General features: G+C 40.4%; 1 protein-coding gene across 1 annotated transcript in view; it reads left to right on the forward strand.

Annotated features, from left to right (window-relative positions):
* LOC113964864 (ovostatin-like) overlaps positions 1-10638 on the forward strand; it is a 29938-nt gene extending 19300 nt beyond the window's left edge. Inside the window, exons 24-35 of the mRNA XM_027677622.1 lie at positions 860-1036; positions 1519-1600; positions 2442-2598; positions 3062-3136; positions 4158-4323; positions 4950-5170; positions 6269-6484; positions 6621-6745; positions 6937-7027; positions 8621-8692; positions 10021-10123; positions 10466-10638. Of these exons, the coding sequence (XP_027533423.1) occupies positions 860-1036; positions 1519-1600; positions 2442-2598; positions 3062-3136; positions 4158-4323; positions 4950-5170; positions 6269-6484; positions 6621-6745; positions 6937-7027; positions 8621-8692; positions 10021-10123; positions 10466-10518 (1538 nt within the window). The 3' untranslated portion in view covers positions 10519-10638. The remainder of the gene's footprint in view (positions 1-859; positions 1037-1518; positions 1601-2441; positions 2599-3061; positions 3137-4157; positions 4324-4949; positions 5171-6268; positions 6485-6620; positions 6746-6936; positions 7028-8620; positions 8693-10020; positions 10124-10465) is intronic.
* Positions 10639-19727: the final 9089 nt, after the last annotated feature.

Here is a 19727-nt window from a genome sequence, read left to right on the forward strand (position 1 = left end):
AGAGTATAAGTTTTCTTCTTTGCAAAATGGAAGTGAGAGGCAAAAGTTGCTCAAAGTTTTCTCATATCAAGAGAAGACAAAATAGTCCAATTATTTCAACTTATATTGCATTTCAGATTATACTGCATTAGCATATCCTGTTCTGTATAGTAAAACAGCTAATTCAGCTGAAAAGCAACATAAGGCAGACTTCTTTGAAAAAAATTATCTTGATTTCTTGGAAAGAAGGCTTCAGAACTTTGCTGACTGCATAATTTCAAATTTATCATTTTGCATAATGAAAAACATTTGTAAGTCAATAAGCTCCCATAAAATAAAAGTTTCAGGTCCCAATCAACTCTACTTATCTGAAAGTCATTATTGAGACTTGAGAGTTCTCTTCAGTGAATTTTTTCTGAGGTTCTGAATTCAGATTGTTTTCTAAATACAATTTACAATTGTTTTTCATACCTGTGTCTGTGTGAGATGTGCTGATACTGTGCAATATAGCCTCTGTAACCCATCAGCATCTTACCCACACAGCATTTTCACATGTATATGAAAACACAGGAAGAAGGTTGTAAAGGGCAGGGAAATCTAAGCCTTTTAAGGATTCATAGCTGTTTCTCAGAAGCCATGCCAGCCAGTATTCATGCTCATTCATTTTCTCTCAAATTCTCAGTTTCTTCCAGGTGTCCAGCATTCAGACAAGACATAACAAGTGGGGCATTATAATGCTTTTCTTGTATGTTGTGTCTTTGGTTACTGTGATTACTCTATATTAGTCATTGCTCTTGGATTCATAATAATATAAAGCAATGTATAATGATATGTAATGAAAGCAAGTTTGAGCTGACTTCTTATATCTTTCATTCTTCAGGAGATATTTTGGGTACAGCCTTGAGGAACTTAGATAACCTTCTCCATATGCCTTATGGCTGCGGAGAACAGAACATGGCCTTGTTCGCACCCAACATCTATGCCCTGGATTATCTGAATAAAACTGAGCAGCTGACTGAAGAGATTAGAGTCAAGGGTACTGGATATTTATCCACAGGTGAGAGGTTCTCAAATTCTTCCATCTTATTCCTCCAGAAAGTGATCACAGCATCAAGCCTGACAGAGTTTAAGAAGCGTTGGGACAACAGTCTCAGGCACATGGTGTGATTCTTGGGGAAGTCCTGTGCAGGGCCAGGAGTTGGACTTGATGACCCTTGTAGGTCCCTTTCAACTCAGAATATTCTGAGTGATTTAATATTGTGATTGTGTGTACTGAGCTCTTAAGCTCTACATGGTGAGCACCAATCTCTGAATTCTAGCACCGCGTTTATTGCATAGGATCAGGCAATGAAAGCACCTCAAAACAGCATGTCATTCTTCCAGGAGTAAAAGCAGCTAGAATTCATAGTGATTGGCTATATTCACCAGACATACATTACTTGATGTTAAATCCAAAAGTCTTACTGCTTCAGTTGAACAAACAGCAGAGCTAGTCCTTTTCTGTGATTAGAAAATGTGTCTTCTTTATTATGTTTTCAGGTTATCAAAAACAGTTGTCATACAAACACCGGGATGGATCCTACAGCTCCTTTGGGAGACGAGATAGGGAAGGGAGTGTATGGTAGGTGATAATAATTTCTATTTCCCTAACATAGGATCTTTAGGCTTTGAAAAATGATCAAAGTATTCAGTGATTCTTATTTTTAATGGTCTAAATGGATATAGCTCAAATAATTTGAATCCCCTAGTAAAGGAGAGATTAGTAAACTGGAAAGAATGCAACAAAAGGATGGTATGATGGCTGGGAGCTGGAGTACATAATGTTCAAGGGGAAACTGAAGAATCTGGGTTTGTTCAGCCTGTAGAAAAGAAAGCTAATGGGAAATCTAGGTGAAGCTTTCTGCTACCTAGATGGGGACTGTGGAAAACACAGGGACAGACTGTTGTCAGGGTTGCACAGAGTAAGGACAAGAGTATGTCCTTACTCAAATGGCAACAAAACCAACTCTAACTGGGTAGAAGGAAAAAAAATCTTGCCCAGGAGAAGGCTGCAGCACTGAAACAAATGCCCAGAGAAGATGTGGATATCTCTATTCCTAGTGACTTTCACATGATTGGAGAAAAGATGAGCAACCTGACAGAACTTTGAATTTCTGATCTGGTTTGTTTCATAATTCTATTAACTAAGCTTAGAAATTACTGACATCAATCATCGAGCTGTGTCTATACTTTACCCATGCTCTGAAAAATGATTTCAGGACATGTTTTTTTAGGAGAAGTATCAGGTCTGTATTTAATATCAGGATTTTATCTAAGTTATTTATTTATAACTTAGAAAACGCTGCTTTAACCTCAAACATGAAGTTCATTTTATGTCATTTTCTATGCACATCCTATGCACTGGTAAATCTTCTTGGTCTTGTTCACACCATACCTGCTTTCTGTTTCTGGACCACCTGCAGGCTCACTGCCTTTGTGTATAAGTCATTTGCACAAGCCAAACGCTACATCTACATTGATGACAATGTCCAGTCTCAAACTTTGATCTGGCTGGCAAGCAAGCAGAAGTCAGATGGCTGCTTTGAAAATGCTGGGTCGCATTTCAACAATGCTTTGAAGGTAACTGAGTATAGTCCCAAACTTTCAGTCCCGCTGTTAGGATTGATTTGGACAATTTCTGACAGACATAAGTTTGCCACCACACCCTTACTCTTCCTAGTACTGTTCTCTTGTGTCTCTCATATACAAGCAGAGCATGATCCTTATGTCTGCAATGGATGATGAAGTAAAAACAATTAGAACTTTCTGAGTTTTAAGTCTCAGGCTTTATTTTCCATTACTGTGTTATGTGCTTAGTCACAGGTTATCATGTGCTTTATCACATATATGCAAAAGTCAAGAAAATGCATTAAATAATTTTAACTTTATATTAAGTGAACCTGATCTTTCTTGTTCCTGTGTGCACAGGGAGACAGAAATTACTTCTGATCTCAAATCTAGCTGATATATGAGCTATGAATTAATTATGTTGTTTCTTTCTAGGATATTTGTACTTACCAATTCTTCACTTGTTTTTCATCAGGGTGGAGAAGAGGTTGAATACTCACTCACAGCCTACGTGGTGGCAGCATTGCTGGAGGCTGGACACTCTGCTGCAGTAGGTGTTTGGTGCTCTGTTAGTACAGTTAGCCATTTGTCAAAGAGTGCACAAGTCATAGTCCTCGCATCTATATTATTTAACAATGTGGAACTCAAATAATGATTGTAGGACAGTAGCAGTTTGTAGACAGTAGTTTCCAGAACCCTGAAGTAGCCATAAGTATTTGATGAGTGTAACAAATCAGTTATGTATCTAGTGACTATGGATTAACTTAAAAAACCTCTATGGAATCCAGTTGTTTTAAGTAATAGTAGTCTAAGTAGGTGCAAAATCCAGACTGAATTTGCCCATTCCATCCAGAGTCCACTTTGGAATTTTCTCTGAATTTGCCCAGTCCAAAGTTCAGGCTATTCAAACCTTCAGTCCTGCAAAATCACTCTGTACATTTGGATCCAAGCTGTGTTTCCATTTCCCTGTGGAATTGTTAGTAATGGAAGGAAATGACGAGTTGCTGGTGGGAATACTAGATAGACATGGGGCAATGACATCCAAGTTCTGTTTTGCGTAGTATACTTCCTGCATTTCCTTGTCACCTTGTTTTTATGCTGACTTTGTTCTTTTATAATGGAGAAGAGGAGAATTGTTCCCAAGCTGACAAATATGTTCTAGATGTGCTGATTTTTTGCACATTTCTCAGTTACTGTGGTATGGGACATCATTTAAGTATCTGAGACCAGGACGAAAACATTGTGCAGAATCAAATAGTTCTTCAGCAACATTAATTTAGTTTCCAGTATCTTTACAAGAACCTGGTGCCATATGTTTAAGTGAAGCTGCGTAGATAAGACATGGTAAGTAGTGTGCTGGTAATGTCTGAGATGAAGTAGATCTCGCAGAGATAGTCTGTAAGGCTGAAAGGTTTGATACACACTCTAGGCCCTTAAACATGCCATGGATGATGTATATTTCTAGCATGAAGGGTCAGTGATTGCAGCTTAAACAGTGATGGAAGTATTTAAAGAGAAGCAGAGACACAAACCCAAGTATCTGACAAGCCTACTGTGTTTTGCATTATCAGCATCCTGTCATTCAGAGCGGCATGAACTGTTTGGAGACTGCATTTAGCAATGGGGTCCACAACCTGTATAACCAGGCCCTCTTTGCCTATGCTTATGGCTTAGCTGGCAAAGAGAAAAGACACCAGTTCTTCCTGGAGAAGCTGGACAAGACATCTGTCAGAGATGGTAAGGGCAGTATGGACATGGTACAAGCAATACAGCTGAAGGAATGGCCTGTTGTGTGATGTAAGCTATTCTGATGCACAGTTTTCACATGCATGCTGCTCCCTTCCCATTTTATGCCTGCTATGCTACTGAATTTATCTCTAGGAGTTTTTCTGTCTGTCTGGTTGGGCTTCACAAAAGTTTGAGCTGTGGCCTGATCTTCCAAGAATTATGAGACAATTTAGGTGGAGATAGAGTCCCCCACAAGTCTCAGTCCAAGGTACTGGAAGATTGTACCTAATTACCTGATTAGGTTCCTCTTCTACACGCTGAACAAGCCCAGTTCCCTCCACTATGTTATGTGCTTCTGTCTGTGACTGCCTTAGCATCCTTCTGCTGCCCTGCCTTCACTTCAATCTCTCTCTGACTTATACAGCCTCCTTTTATTAATTCTCTTTCCATCCCTTTCTGATTTTTTTTCCACCCTGGGAATAAAACTTACCCAGTGTAGGACACCCACAGCTTAAAAAATTGCCAAAATAGAGGGAGAGACAAAATTGTATATCTATTTCCTGCAATGATACTGCAATGAATAAAATAGCAAGTAATTTTTCCATTCTTTTTACACCCCACTTTTCTGTTTTCAGGTGGTTCAGTTCATTGGCAGAGAGAAAATAAGCCACCAGCAGAACATTTCCCTGACTTCTATTCTCGTGCCCCTTCTGCTGAGATTGAAATTACTAGCTATGTTCTTCTGGCTTTGCTCAACAGAACAAAATTTGCTCCAGAAGACTTGTCCCATATTTCCCGCATTGTGTTCTGGCTTATCAAACAACAGAACCCATATGGTGGTTTTTCCTCCAGCCAGGTAACAACTGGGTGTGGTAAAAAGAATGCTTCTGGGAGCAGTTCAGGTGGCAAGCTGAATCTCAGTACTAAGATAATGCTTCCTGACTGTATATTGATTTGAATGATATTTGATAATTGGTGCTCACATAGGTTATCTTGTCAGGACACATCATGCTCTTTGTCGGCAGCTTCATACATAATTTAGTTTTTGGTAATGACAATTTACTTGAGTTTCAAGTCAGCAGTAGACAGCAGTCACTGTTGCCACAGCATTATACCAGCTCTTCTGGGGTAATTGAAATCTGTTGCCCCAGAATCACAGAATGGGTCAGATTGGAAGAGACTACGGTGGGTCATCTGGTCCAACCTCACTGCTCAAGCAGGGTTATCCTAGAGCACATTGCACATGATTGCATGCAGATGGTTCTTTAGTATCTCCAGGAAGGGAGACTTCACAACCTCTCTGGGCAACCTGTTCCAGTGCATGGTCACCTGCACAGTAAAGAAGTTCTTCCTTGTGTTCAGTTGGAACTTCCTGTGCATCACTTTCTGCCCATTGCCTCATGTGCTATTGCTTGGCACCACTAAGAAGAGCCTCATTGCATCTTCTTGACACCCTCCCTTCAGATACTTATAGACATTGATGAGGTCTCCTCTCATTCATCTCTTTTTGAAGCTGAACAGGCCCAGCTCCTTCAGCCTTTCCTTATAAGAGATGCTTTATTCCTTTAATCATCTTTGTCAACCTCCTTTGGACCTGCTCCAGGAGCTCCATGTCTATCTTTACTGAGAAGCCCAGAACTGGACACAGCACTTCAAATGTGCCTCACTAGAGCTGAGAAGAGGGGCAGGATCAACTCCCTTGACCTGCTGGCAAAGCTCTTCCTAATGTACCCCAGGTAGCCTTCTTGGTCACCAGGGCACACTGCTGACTTAGGGACAGCTTTTTTTCCACCAGGACAAGTTCTACAAGGAACTTGTATCTTGTCTCCCTAGCTCCTTGCGAAGCCCCTCTCCATTTATGAGCACTGATAAAGCATCAAGGAAATAGGAGCTGTGCTAATCTCATGTACCATCTTACACTTGGGTATCTGATTGGGGATCATTCTCTTTTCAGGATACTGTTGTTGCTCTCCAAGCTTTAGCCCAGTATGGATACCTCACCTTCTCAAAAACAAATCTTAACACGGTCAAAGTCCACTCTATGGAGTCCCCCAGTAGGATTTTCCAGGTGAATGACAAGAACCGCTTCTTACTGCAGCAGGCTTCCTTGCCCACTATTCCGGGGAATTACAGTGTGGAAGTGAATGGCACTGGCTGTGTTTATCTGCAGGTAAGTGAGCTGGAAACTCAGCACCACCTAAGATATAAGCATGGGGTTCTCCATACTATTTTCCTCTGCATATGTCATGCCAAAGACACAAAACTCTTTAAGTCTGTTACCATCTCACACTTTCCATCTCTTTTAGACCACCCTGAGATACAACATCCATTTGCCAAATAAAGTTGCAGGATTTTCTCTCTCCGTAAGGACAGCAAATATATCTTGCACAAGCAACTATCCACCAAAGTTTGACCTTGTCCTCTTCGCCAGGTAACTTTCTTTCATTGATCTATCCTCTTGCATTCACAGTTTTGTAAAGCATACAAGAAAGGATTTAAATACAGGCAGTCTGCTGCTGTGCAGCTATAGGAAGAAAAACAGGATTATTGGAAGCTGAAATTGTTATTCACTGGTCTCCTTTCCATTTGCAGACCAGATTAACAGAACTTTTCTCATTTTAGTTACACAGGAAAGCGTAAAGTCTCCAATATGGCTATTATTGATGTGAAGATGCTCTCAGGTTTTGTTCCTGTAGAATCATCCCTGAAAAAGGTAAAAAATGGAACCAATGTAAATAATAAACCCTGAAAACATAAGAAGTTGATAAAAATAGTCACTGATTAGCAAATTGGAGCCCCATGGGAATACTGTAAAGTCCCTGGGCAAAGCCTTCTGTCACATACTCTATGTCTCAGACTTGTAGCTGTTCATCTGTTGGAGTCAAATCTGTTAGGAGTTGCCAAATCCAGTAGCCCAAGAGAGGTGAGACTGTTGCAGCTTCATATCCTCATTCATATCCAACCAACAGCAATGTTCAGTGTGTATTCCCAATAGGCAGGCATGCACACTATACATTATATATACATATATACATATATACACATATATACATAAATACATGGTGGTCACACAGATCAGTAAAGACAGCACTTCTACAAACACAGATGGGACAAATGGCCTTATCCTGTTCCTTTTTCTGGCTGATCAGACTAAAAGCTCATTGTGGAAAAGAAAAATAAATAAATATGCACATGCACACACAAGCAAATACAAATACACAATGTGGCTCCTTCTGGTAACTGACCTAGGACACTCAGTCTGCCCAGTAGCTGCCCCGGGATCCTTGTTCTATACAGTTGCTGGCACCTGGGCATATTCCTCCTCAAGACCTCAGCCCCAATTCAGCGCCTGGAACTGAGACACCACATATATGCATGGTGGCTGCCTCTATAAGCAGTCTTAGACATGCAGCAGATGGGATGGGGTTCCCTGGTCTCCTAGTGACCTCGCACAGACACATGCAAATGACTCTTCAGTAGGCGGTTCAGCCCAATAGCCTGCTCAGTGTCTCCCTCCAATACCGCACGGTGTCTCCAGAAATAGGCTCGGACATCCTGGTCCCTCTGGTAGCTAACTCAGATCCTCTGGTGTCTTCAGTATTTGAGACAGATTTACACCTGCTTCAGTAGCTGGCTGCCAAGTCCCTTTACTAACTCACCAGCTAGTCCAGTTTGGTATTCACTGGCTACCACACACTGACATACACACCCACATACAACAAACCTGAACTCTGGGGTCTCTGGCACCCCAAACACACAGTTTCTGTTATCTGTGGTCCCTTATTCAGTGATGGGCACTGCCTACACACACATCCACACAGAACAGAGAGCCCTTCACCCAGGAAAATAGTCAGGAACAGAGACTAATAAGAAGGCAGGAGAGACTGTGGTGACCAGGTGCAACTGGCCTCTTTTATCTCATTTTCCACTCTTTTTCATTCCAATTGGACTTTATTCTTCTCTTTGTTACTTCTGGTTCTTCCCCTAAACGTCCTGTGATAAGTTTTTATTGAGTCAGCTTGGGCTGCAGAAATTAATTGTAAACTTTTGTTGAAATGAAAGCATTTTCAGTTAATGATAAAAGTCATAAGCATCAAAGCTGACTAGTAAAACTGTTCACCACTGTGACTGGCTTGCACACATCGGTTATGAACACACTCAACTTGCATTTCTTTTTTTGGCGACTAGATGGCAGGGTGGCATAAAAGGAGCGTGGCAGCCACTTTAAATGCATTTTGTTATGGAATCTGTAAATCTCCTCGGCAAATCTCTGCATTAATATTGCTATCTTTTGCCTTGTTTAAAGTTTCAGGATGAGAATTCTGTTGTGGATCGTGTAGACATCAAGAACAACCACATATTCTTCTATCTTCAGAAGGTAAGTTTGGGAGTTTTATTAAATTGGAAGTTTAAAACAGACTCACAGATAGAAGAAAGATCTCATTGATAGCAGATTAACACTACACTTGCCTTAAAGATGTAAAGGTACTTCACTCACACACACAAAATACTATATATATATTTATAAATATATATATTTGATGTTGAGCTGATGCTGATTCTTCCTGGCCTTATCAACAGGCTCTTCCTGGTCAGGTGGCCTGTGGTAGACCCCAACAGCCAAGTGTCCTTTGTTGGTCTGGTCCTTGATTTTTATCCACAAGCTCTCAACCTGTTTGTGGCTGTTTCTCAGAGGCAGCTCTTCACAATCCATCCATTCCTTAATATAGAGGGCAACACACCTGCCTGTCCTTCACAGCCTATCTCTTCTGAAAATCTTGTAGCCCTCCTTGTAGAGAAATGCTTGTAGAGAAAATAATAGTCTTGCTCCATTAATGACATTAATAAAGGGAATGAGAGAGGAGAAAAATATACTTCAAACCAGAAGGGATCTTAAAATACAAGAAGAGAAAGAGAGGTGAAGCAAAAAGAAGTAGTAATCATATAGACATCTCAAATGGCAATTTTTATAAGTTGGTTTCCAAGGATCTACTAAGGAAGACTGTAGTTAGTATTCTGTATTCACAGAGAAGCTGAGACATTGAGGTGTGAAAAATTTACCCAGAAGGGCACTAGTGATGGAGACAGTTATCTGGAATCCCTGTCCATTGCTCCATTCCTTTTAAAAGGTCAGTAAGATAAAATCACAAACAAATGGAGAAGAGAACAGTGACACCATCCCAGGCATGTAAGAGAAAGCTTGAGAAGCAGAGAAAGAGGAACAAGAAGGAAAGCTTGGGACATTTGGCTGCAAGAGTGTGGAATGAGGAACAGAACCACAGGGAGAATGAAGATATTGAGTTCAAAGTCATTAAAGAGAGAAAAGTATGGAGAGAAGTATTAGGAGTACTGAAAGTGATATTAGCTGGGAAAGGCAAGGGAAGAAACAAACAGCAACTTTCAATTACAGGATGAATGCTGATGTGCTGAAAGCCACAGTAACAGGGAATGGTTGAGCTAATTTGCAATGGAAATATGAAGAGAAAGAAAGAAAAGAGCGCACAATTTTAACAGCAACAAAATATATTTAGTAGCAGCTTTTAAACAATTACCTGATTTGACATCAAGTTTACAAACTGGAGAGAACTGCAGAATGACACATTTTGTCACACAATCTGATAGAGAAATGCATCTGTTCAACCTTGGCCTCAGGGATAGTTATGAAAAGACAAGTTTTGATGCATTTTCTTCTCTTGCCATTTCCAGGTTTCTCAGAAAGAAATCAACTTCTCCTTCAGTGTGGAGCAAAGCCTGCCTGTCTCAGGCATCAAACCAGTGCCTGTACATATGTATGATTACTACGAAACAGGTAGGCGACCTGAGTAGGCCTCAGTAAAAGGCCTTTGAAAACAAAGGAGAGACAAATGGAGACCCACTTAGCAATTATGCTGCTTTTTGATTGCTAAACTGCAAAGGGTTTGCAGAGCATAGACAGTTTCCCCCTCCTGTGTTTTCATTTCTTGTTTCCTTTCAACATAAAGCAGATTAGAAAATGATACTTTAGGAGTTGCTTTCTTACAAACCATAAACAAAAAGAAGTGTGGTTCCACAGTTTGAACACGATGCTTAAAATCAATAACTAAAAAACAGCAGTGCATTTAGAATGATTTCTCACTCTCATGCAAATGTCTTCATCCTTTCTTCTTTCCAGATGAATATGCCCTTTCAGAATACAACACACCCTGCTCCCTGCCTTCCAACTGAAATCAGATATGTGCCAGAAGACGTAATGATTCAGAAAGTATCAGGCAAGCATTTATAGAGGAAGAAGTGGATAAGAGATTTCATTGTTTCTGGGAGTGCAATGAAAAGCAGTAGAATAATAAGGAATAAGCAAATCCCATATTGCAGTAGATCAGAATGACCCATTCTGGCCCACACTTCAAAAAGAACTTGGGGTCAGTGTGGATTAAAAACTGCAGATAAAGTGTTCTTCCTAACAAGGGAGATACTGTGAAATTGTTAACCCTGACCATCCATCTTCTTTGAAACTCATGATATATTCCAGTGGGAGCTTTATGTAAAGGTAAACACCTGAAATGTGTGTTCTTAGCCATAGATTCCTCTTAAGAAATCTCAATCTCAGAGAATAATCAGCTGTTGCTGCTTCTGTAGATTTTGGCTTGGTCTTTACATTATCCAGAAGGAAAATCCTGAAGAAATTACTTTGACCTTCACCTTTTTCAGCAATTGAACTGAACAATTTACAGATGTCAGAATTCTAGTCAAAGGACAACTTTTATGTAGTTTTTGTCTCTATTTAGAAAGAAATGTTTTCTTCAGATTCCCATCTCATATTTTACTGCTCTTTGTAATAAAATATTCTGACTAGCAATGCTGTTTGTTCAAGTCTCCACTCCTTGTTCTATCTAGAAATGAGTGATGTAAGGTATTTCATAAGCTAAAACATTCATACCTTGGACAGGTCGATCAGTGACATCCTGACATCAGTGACATCTTGTGGCACAGGCAGGATGGGGGGCCCTGGCCAACGTGATGGAAACTTTCCACCCAAAACCTAATGGTGGGAGAAATGAGAGAGCTGTAACACAAAAACTCTTTAAAAGGGGTTAGAGAGGAATGATAGATCCAATGGAGCCCTTGCAGGAAGAAAAAGGAGAAGGTGTGGAGGGGTTGAAAAACAGAGCCACAAGGAGCTTGCAATGGAGAGACAAAGTGCAAGAAATTTCCTACTGTGTTTTCTTCATTTAATGAACAGGTACAGCAGACAGCCACACACTGTGGCTACTGTTCCTCACAGCCTGCAGTAACCCAACATGACCTTCATGCTGACCAGATTACACTGGTGGAAGGAGACAGAAACCAACTGCATATCCATAATAATCTGAGCAGACATTTAACAACTGAATCATATCACCGAGCTGTTGCTTCTTCAGTTGGGGTGTTAAGACACAGTCACAGTTATAGTCTTGGAAGAAACTTATTTATCATGAAACTGGTCTGCTCAAAGCAAATTTTGTTTCCTACAAACACTTTACTCAACAGCAATGTACCTCATGTGAGACAGACCACACAACCACAAAGGACACAGTAGGAGAAGAGCAGTCCATTGTACACCCTGAGAGCACTGTTTAGTGAGGTGTCAGCCTTGCCCAGAGATGGCTGAGATGAAACAAATCCTGCCTCACTGAGCAGTGCAGGAACCTTTGTGATAAGGGGCAGTCATGGCAGAAATCTACAGGCTCCATTTAAACCCAGAAAGATGCAAAAGAAGTTTGGAAGCTGAAGAAGCACATAAATGTTGGTTTGGAAGGGACCTGTGGAGGACATCAACTGAAACCTCCTGTTCTAAGAATCACCCAGTAGAAACTTAGAATTTCTTCCTAAGATGACCAGAGGGAGTTGGGGTTGTTCAGCATGGAGAATAATCCAAGAAGAGTTTAGTGCAGCCTTCCGTTACTTAAAGGGGGCTTATAAAAAAGAGGGAGTGACTTTTTGCATGGGCAGATAGTGATAGGACAGAAGGGAATGGTTTTAAACTAAGGGAGCGTATGTTTAGATTACAAGTTATGAGCGAATTTTTTGTCCCTGACAATTCTGGTGAGATTTCTATCTTGTGAAAAAAGGACATTTTCAGAAAATGATGTTGTGAGGGGAGTAGCTTTCAATTCTCTCAATTCTGCTCAAAACATAGAGTTCCCATCCCCAGCATTTCTCTTCCCATCAACAGCAACCCCTGAACACAATCTTTGACCCAAAAAGTCACACTGAAAGCAACGTTTTCATGTTTGCATGAGACCTGTGGTGACTTTTGCTACAGACAGACACATGCTGAGAAATAAGTTACGACTCTAAAGAAGTTAAAGGGCCACATTGTTTTTCACTGACCCCAAACTCCCCTTTGGTCTTCCATCCCTGTCAGCAAAAAAGATTGTGTGAGCTTCAAGAGGGGTCAATCAGGCTACTTCACCTTCTCCAGCTGTGTAAACTCAGCCTACTGTTAAACAAAAGCCTTTGTTTAATGCCATTCCAATGAATGGCCAACTGCAAGTCTGGTCAGATGGAAACTGATACGAACTGCAGATTCTTTCAAGATCACAGCATTTAAATTTTGCTACAAATTTTCAAAACACTAGGGTGAGAGGGAGTGGCTGGAACAATGCCAGAAATACCTAGCAAAATCTGCATTTTATAGCCTTCTTTTACCTCTATAACTCTTAACTCCAGCACAACTAGTGACCTTATTTTTTTTCTTGTGAAGGTTGCATCATGTGAACCTCAATGCAAGTCAGATAAAAAGATATAACAACTGATAGGAATTTCAGATACTGAGTTTTCAGGATCATGTGCATCAATCATAAAATTGTAAGGGCTGCCTCCCATCTCCAAAAATGCCAAATACAATACATTTACACTTAGTTCTTTAGTTAACACAGATACTAGTCTGCTGTGTACATATATTTTCCTATTAAAACAAGTCCTTGAAATCACCTAAAAAGAATGATAGTATGATCCTTTCAGCAGAAACATCTGACTGCCAGGTAAGACAAGAAATGCCTCCAACTCAGTGGCCAGCAGTATGAAACTTTCAGCACCTTGTGGAACTTCTTGATCAGTGCTGCCAGTGGAGGACTCACAAAATAGCTTAAAGAACTATAAGACTTTTGATATGTATCGTAAGAAAAAAAGACTTACTGAAAGCCAGAGCAAAAGGGAGCCAGAGAATCAAGAAAACAGCAAAATGCCCAAGAAGCCAGTGAAGTGTTATGCTGAGGCTCTAAAGAGAGCACATATGTGGGATCCTACAGTGCCTAGATGCTACTGCACTTTATTTTTGTTAGATAAAGCAAGAAGATTCACCGTGACTTTACTTTTTAATCTTCACTGTGTCTTTAACAAAGTGATGTTAGAGCATTCTGAACTCAGAGCCACTCCTGGGGAATAGCCACAGATGTAGCAGGAGTGTAAATCACACAGACTCTGTCTGTTCAGCACAGCTCCAAGGAGTTGCCTGTCATGGGCTTCAGTGTTGCTTTTCCACACATTTCCAAAATCTGAATCCTACCAAAGCCAGTGTGAATCTTCCTTTCCATTTCCCTGGGTTTTATCAGGATTCAAAGTCTGCTGATCCCCTATGCAGAACAGGTAGGACTCATGGTTAGCTAAATGTGCCATCAAGTTTTGTCCCCAGGTGACCTGCTCCATCTTAAAAAGGTCACCTGCATCAAGTGTTCTTACTCTATAGTTAGAAAGGTACTCAAGAACTCTAAAACTACTGTGAATCAACCTTCTCTTTAATTTTCCGTGTGCGAAAAGGTCATCCAGCTGCTCCAGTTCTTTCAGCAGTTCCTATGGGACCCATGTGCTGCAGTCCATGGGAATGTGACAGAACAGACTTGGAAGGCTTTGCTCAGGTGTGAACAGCCAGGACTCTGCCACTTTGCGTAATAGTAGAGCACTTGTGTTACCTTTGAACTATCAACTATGTGTGACATTAGACATGGATGGGATACTCCAGTCATTCCCTCATTGCCACACAGTGCTGTCCAGCAGAGAGTTTTGCCTAGCACTAGTTGTATGTGAGTTGGTAGTCTTAAAAATATAAGTTCTTCAAAAGGGAAAAGTATGCAACGAGGACTTTCTCTAGCTCCCTGTTTGTCTGAGGCCAGCTTGCTTGACCTGCAACAACTTGGAAACATCAACTGTTAAGAAAGATAATAAAAGGTAATAAATAATGGCAGGTCTTCATCAAGGACACATGCTCCAGCCTGTTCTGTACAGTGCTCAGTAGTCCAATATGTAGCTGCAGAATATATTTTCACTGGAGACAAAGCAGAAATAGCCTTTATGTGAGAGGAATAAATCAAAAAAACGTTTCAGGCATAAGGTCAAGGGTTGAAGGCACAAACAGGCTCTCCCTGGGGGGCATCCTTAAAGTAGCACAATTAATATATCGGGTAACACAAAAGTATTGTTGTGCTGCCAAGTAGATAATAATAATAGATAAAGGAAGAGAAAGCTGCATGCTCTGAATAGCATTTGTATGCCTTCCCTAAAGTGTCTGGAACAAGTTCAATTCCTGGCATGTCATGGCGGAAAGAAAAAGCCTTTGCAACCTCAAAAAATGGATTTAGAAGCTAGATGTTGGTCAATGGCAAAAAGATCAAAGTATTCATAAAGAGATGGAGGCTCCAACATTTGGTGTTATTAACCAGTTGCGAGAAACTCTTAAGTCCATACTCTTTCTCACAATAGAGCCCTAGCAATACCATGCCTACATTGAAGACAGACTTGAAAAAAATGAGAAAAGGTAGCACCTGCTCATTTCTCGGATTTAACTCCTATGAACTCTTGGTTCTGTTAACATCATTTTACAACCTTGAAGCGAGATCCACACTTCCTTTCTCAAGGCAGTTGGATTAGGCATATAGCATTTCTCCAAAAACTATATGCAAGAAATTTTTTTTGGCCCACAAAGCTGCACTCATGTAATCACATCAGAAGAACTGTAAAGACATTGCTGCTCCATAGTTCCCTTCTTGCAGACTGACCTGCACTTCAGACAGAATCTTCGGATCTGTTATGTCATCAGAGACTTCAACTCCATGAAAGGACCTTACAGGTCCTTACAATTACATCAGTAAAACCCTTGTGAGATCTGTAGTCCGATGGCTGAAATTCCAAGGGGAAGCAGAACTCCTGTATGACCCCTCTCAAATCACTCCAGAAAAGAAGGGGAACTAGCTATTGCACTGGAAACTAGTGGAGGGAAGGACAGAAAAACAAGAGTGACCTATGGTGCTTTGAACACCTATAAATCTGTTGTTAGAATGCATTTATGGGGCGTTTCTGCAGAATGAAATTAAAAAACAGACTTTCCACATAGCAGAGAAAAGCCATTGCAATATGAAATCCTCAGAGAGCTACTTCTTTCTGCATGTGACTGTCATGTGTTGTTACTGAAATTAAAGCAAATGCTTCTACCTACAGAGAGCAGACTTTACAGGTCTGAAGAGAAGAGAGTTGTGTGCAGCTGTGAAAGAGAAACAAAGGTTAAGGATTTGCTTAGAGGCTAAAAGGTCAGCGAATGAGTTGGGCATCCTTCAGCATGCAAGAGATGGCCAGCCTCAAGTACCTTTCTGGTAGCCGGGAGAGCAAATACATGAGCAACATCATGTACAGCTTGTGTCAGCGTTTGGTACACAAGATGATTTCTCAGCACCAGACATGAGTTGATTGCTAGTGTGGGAGGTTTAGGGAGGAAACATGCAGTCAGACTAGTTTTCCCACTAGAGGAGAGGGCTTAAATAGTTATTATATTTTTTTAATTACATGTCAAATGTCCCCCCTTGATACTCATTATTAAGTATTTTCTTTTCCCCCTTTAATAAAAACTTGATTTATATTTATGAGTATGAAGAATGAACCTACAAAGAGATTTTTGGAGGCCTTATTCAGATATGTTATTAGTGAGCTCTTCACATCGAATGGAACCCTTGCTGCTTCCCCTCAAGACCACATAGAAAGGAGGGCTGAATAACCCTTGTTCCTGTCCATGCAAGGACAGAAAAACTGCAAAGCTCTCCCAAAAGAAGTGTAGATTATCTTAATAGCCTAAGTGTAGCGCTGGATTTTTACCTTACCCTGAAAACTGCCAGGTAACCTGTGTATAACTAGGAAAGATAATTTCAATAGTATAACAGTATCCACTCTAAGGCTTATGCAAGTGCAGAAACAGCAGTCAAATTCCTGCTTCACTCACCTTTGACTGGCACATTTGTCACCAAAACTGCACAGCAAAGAGTCTTAATACTTTAGTTCACACAGTTATTCTTGCTCAGATTTCAGCCTCTACACATATATGGATAAAGGTCTCAGTTTTGAAAACAGGTTATGGATGACCCATCCACACTCACCAGAGTCACTGGTATAACAGAATCCTTGCAACTGATTGACTTTTTATACAATTGCCTTCTCCAGGACTGAAAACAACATAGACCACTGAAATATAAAGTTCTCCCCACCACCACATTTCATTGAAAAAAATTTCATCACTCATCGAAATCACTACAAGCTGTGACTATTCTGCTAGGGATATACTTTTTTCTTTAATGACCCCACCATCCTTTTAGCTTGCGGAGCTGCTAGAGGACTTTGACAAGGTTCACATATCTTAGAACAATGAAAGAAATCTTGCATGCTTGACTGGAGACCCTATTGACCAAGTTGGACTTTATCTGTAGTTACCATGTTTCAGCATTGTTCCCCAACCACCTGGGCCAAACCAAGCATTTCGACCTTTACTATGCCTAAACATATTGTTACAATCTAATCTACTTAAAGAAGATTTTATAGGAAGCAGTCATAGTCAAAGTCACAGATTGCTTCAGTGCTTTTCAACTAATTTTTGCAGCTGTAATGACCAAGTTTCTTTGTGTTGAGCCTCTTCTGAATGCAGCAATTAACCCATTCACAAGAAAGGTGACGGTGTCTACACCACAAATATACGGCTACAGTCTTGCAGACACATCCAAGTTGGCTTTAGAGTGCCAGCCGGGGTGCTGGCAGGAGGGCAATAATGAAACTTCTCATATGGGGTTTGCCAGAGGTCATGCCACTACCCACTGCAACTCTCAGCTGGCTGGTTCAAAGCTGCTCTGCCAGGCTGTGCACACACACAGAATTACCACCCCTTCACCGCCGCCGTCAAGCAAAAACGATGCTTGGGTGATGACAATGAACTGCAGGAGTGAGAAGGAGTACCAGAATGAAAAGAAATGTGAGCACAAATACTGCAAAAACAGGAAAAAACATGGAGCTCTAGACAGTACTACATCACAAAATGCCATTTTATGATTCCCACAGGAAAGAAGTAGAGCTCTTTTCAGTAATTGTGAGCGAAATTTGAGGTCAGGTAATTCCTAAAGACAGAAATCACTGTGGCCAGTTCTCTAGGAAAAAAAAATTGCAGTTGAGTAGTATTACTATAGTCTTTCACAATGGGACAGATTTTATTTGTAAATATAAGCTTTTACCGATAGAATATACTTACTGCCCCAAATAAACCAAACCACAACCATAAAGGCTACCTATGCCTGCAGCAGGGCTGTTTCTGTGGCAGAATGCTACCTATACTAAGCTAGTGGGTCCTTTCTTAACAAAGAAACTAAATCAATCAGCTTATTCTACTATTGCCAAGGCACTCTCTCATTGCTCTCCATCTGCAAACACACAGATATCTCTGTGTGTGCTATTACTAAACAAAGATACCTGAGGTCTGAAGTTATGGCTTTGATGATACTCAAAGTTAGGCTGGCAAACAACTCATTTTGAGTCAAGAACGCAAGATAATCCATCTGTATACAGATATTTCTCCAACATTACTTTACAGTTCCTCATATAAACCCAGAAAGATCAGCAAGTTCTTCTAAAAATCTCCTGGAAAGGAATCGTAGTATTGCAAACACATGAGCCTTGAGACTTATCTCCAAGAAACCTCAGTGATAGAGGAATAAGGAGAGAATCTTACACATCTTCTGGGTGGGTGGGTGTGTGGTTAGGAGGTTTAGGTTAACTTAGGTGCCAGTCATGTGAATTAATTCTTCTATGAGGAAGAAAATGAACCCCCAAAAAGTACGCCTTCTAGTACCTGACTACAAGAAAGATGAAGAAAGATTATTTACAAGGGAATGCAGTGGTATGTCAAGGGGGAATGGCTTCAAACTGAAAGAGGTTTAAATTAGATAACAGGAAGAAATTTTTCCTTGTGAGGGTGGTGATGCACTGGAACAGGTTACCCAGAAAAGCTGTGGATGCCCCATCCCTGGCAGTGTTCATGGCCAAGTTGGATGGGGCTCTGAGCAACCTGGTCTAGTGGAAGGTGTTCCTGCCCATGGCAGGGGATGTGGAACTAAATGATCTTTAAGGTCCCTTCCAACCCAGGCCATTCTGTGATTCTATGAAATACAGTCTTTTGACCTGGTGATGAAGTAGCATCTCTAATTTCCCTGTAGAGCAATCTTCACAAGCTTCTTGCACATATACAGTTGAGTTAAACAGAATGCTAGGATTTGAAGAACAATGAGATGTAGTCTTATAGTTAAAAAATAATAAACCCCAAATGTCACTTGTTTTGTAAATATTTGCCTTGAAAACAATCTTTTTGTTATATCAAGTAGTATGTTGTTTATTTTTCCTGTGAAAGACAAGTTATTATATGTTATAGACAAGAAGATGGGATGCCTTCTAGTTTCCTTTGTTGTGATAAGGTACAGTGGCTTTTTTTCACCCAGGGTATTTGATTGCAATCATATTAATGCAATAACTTCTCTATTACAGATAATTGTATTTCTTGGTTTTTTATTTCATTGCCTTCTTCATTATGGTTAGTGGAGGGCTTAAACTAGTGCAGTGAATTATCTAGATATAGGAAGCCTGGGTTGTTTTTGTCCTTCATTTGGTTACTATTCAGAAGGCATGTGTGCACAGAAGACATTGTGACTAGTGCCAGATCTTGGAAATACAAGGGTGGACTTTCTGACTAAAGCCACAATCGACTTTATATTTGGTGCCAAACCTCTGCTCCTTATAACAGTAAGTTACACGCAACTACTCTCCTCCATCTCTACAACCTCTGAATGTCACCTAACCCACTTGACCTTTAGATTAAACTTTCAAAAGTAGCCTTAGAAAGCTTCTTGCAGCACAAGGATATGGACTGTGATGATTATCAAATTGACTTACTTGGAATGAATACTTTATTATGTTGCAATAAATTCGTAACTACCTGAGAAAGCCACAAAAAGCAAGAACATGCAATGCTGATTGTCTCCTTTTTTCACCATGTCAGCTCAAGTTCAAACCTTTGTCAGTGAATTTCTCAACAGCTCCTGGTATGGGTATCCCATTGCAGAGAAAATAAAGCCTGATTCTTAGTGAAGCTCCTTAACTGT

This window comes from Neopelma chrysocephalum, unplaced genomic scaffold, assembly GCF_003984885.1.
Source record: "Neopelma chrysocephalum unplaced genomic scaffold, ASM398488v2 Primary Assembly neopelma1_43, whole genome shotgun sequence".
NCBI classification, from domain to species: domain Eukaryota; kingdom Metazoa; phylum Chordata; class Aves; order Passeriformes; family Pipridae; genus Neopelma; species Neopelma chrysocephalum.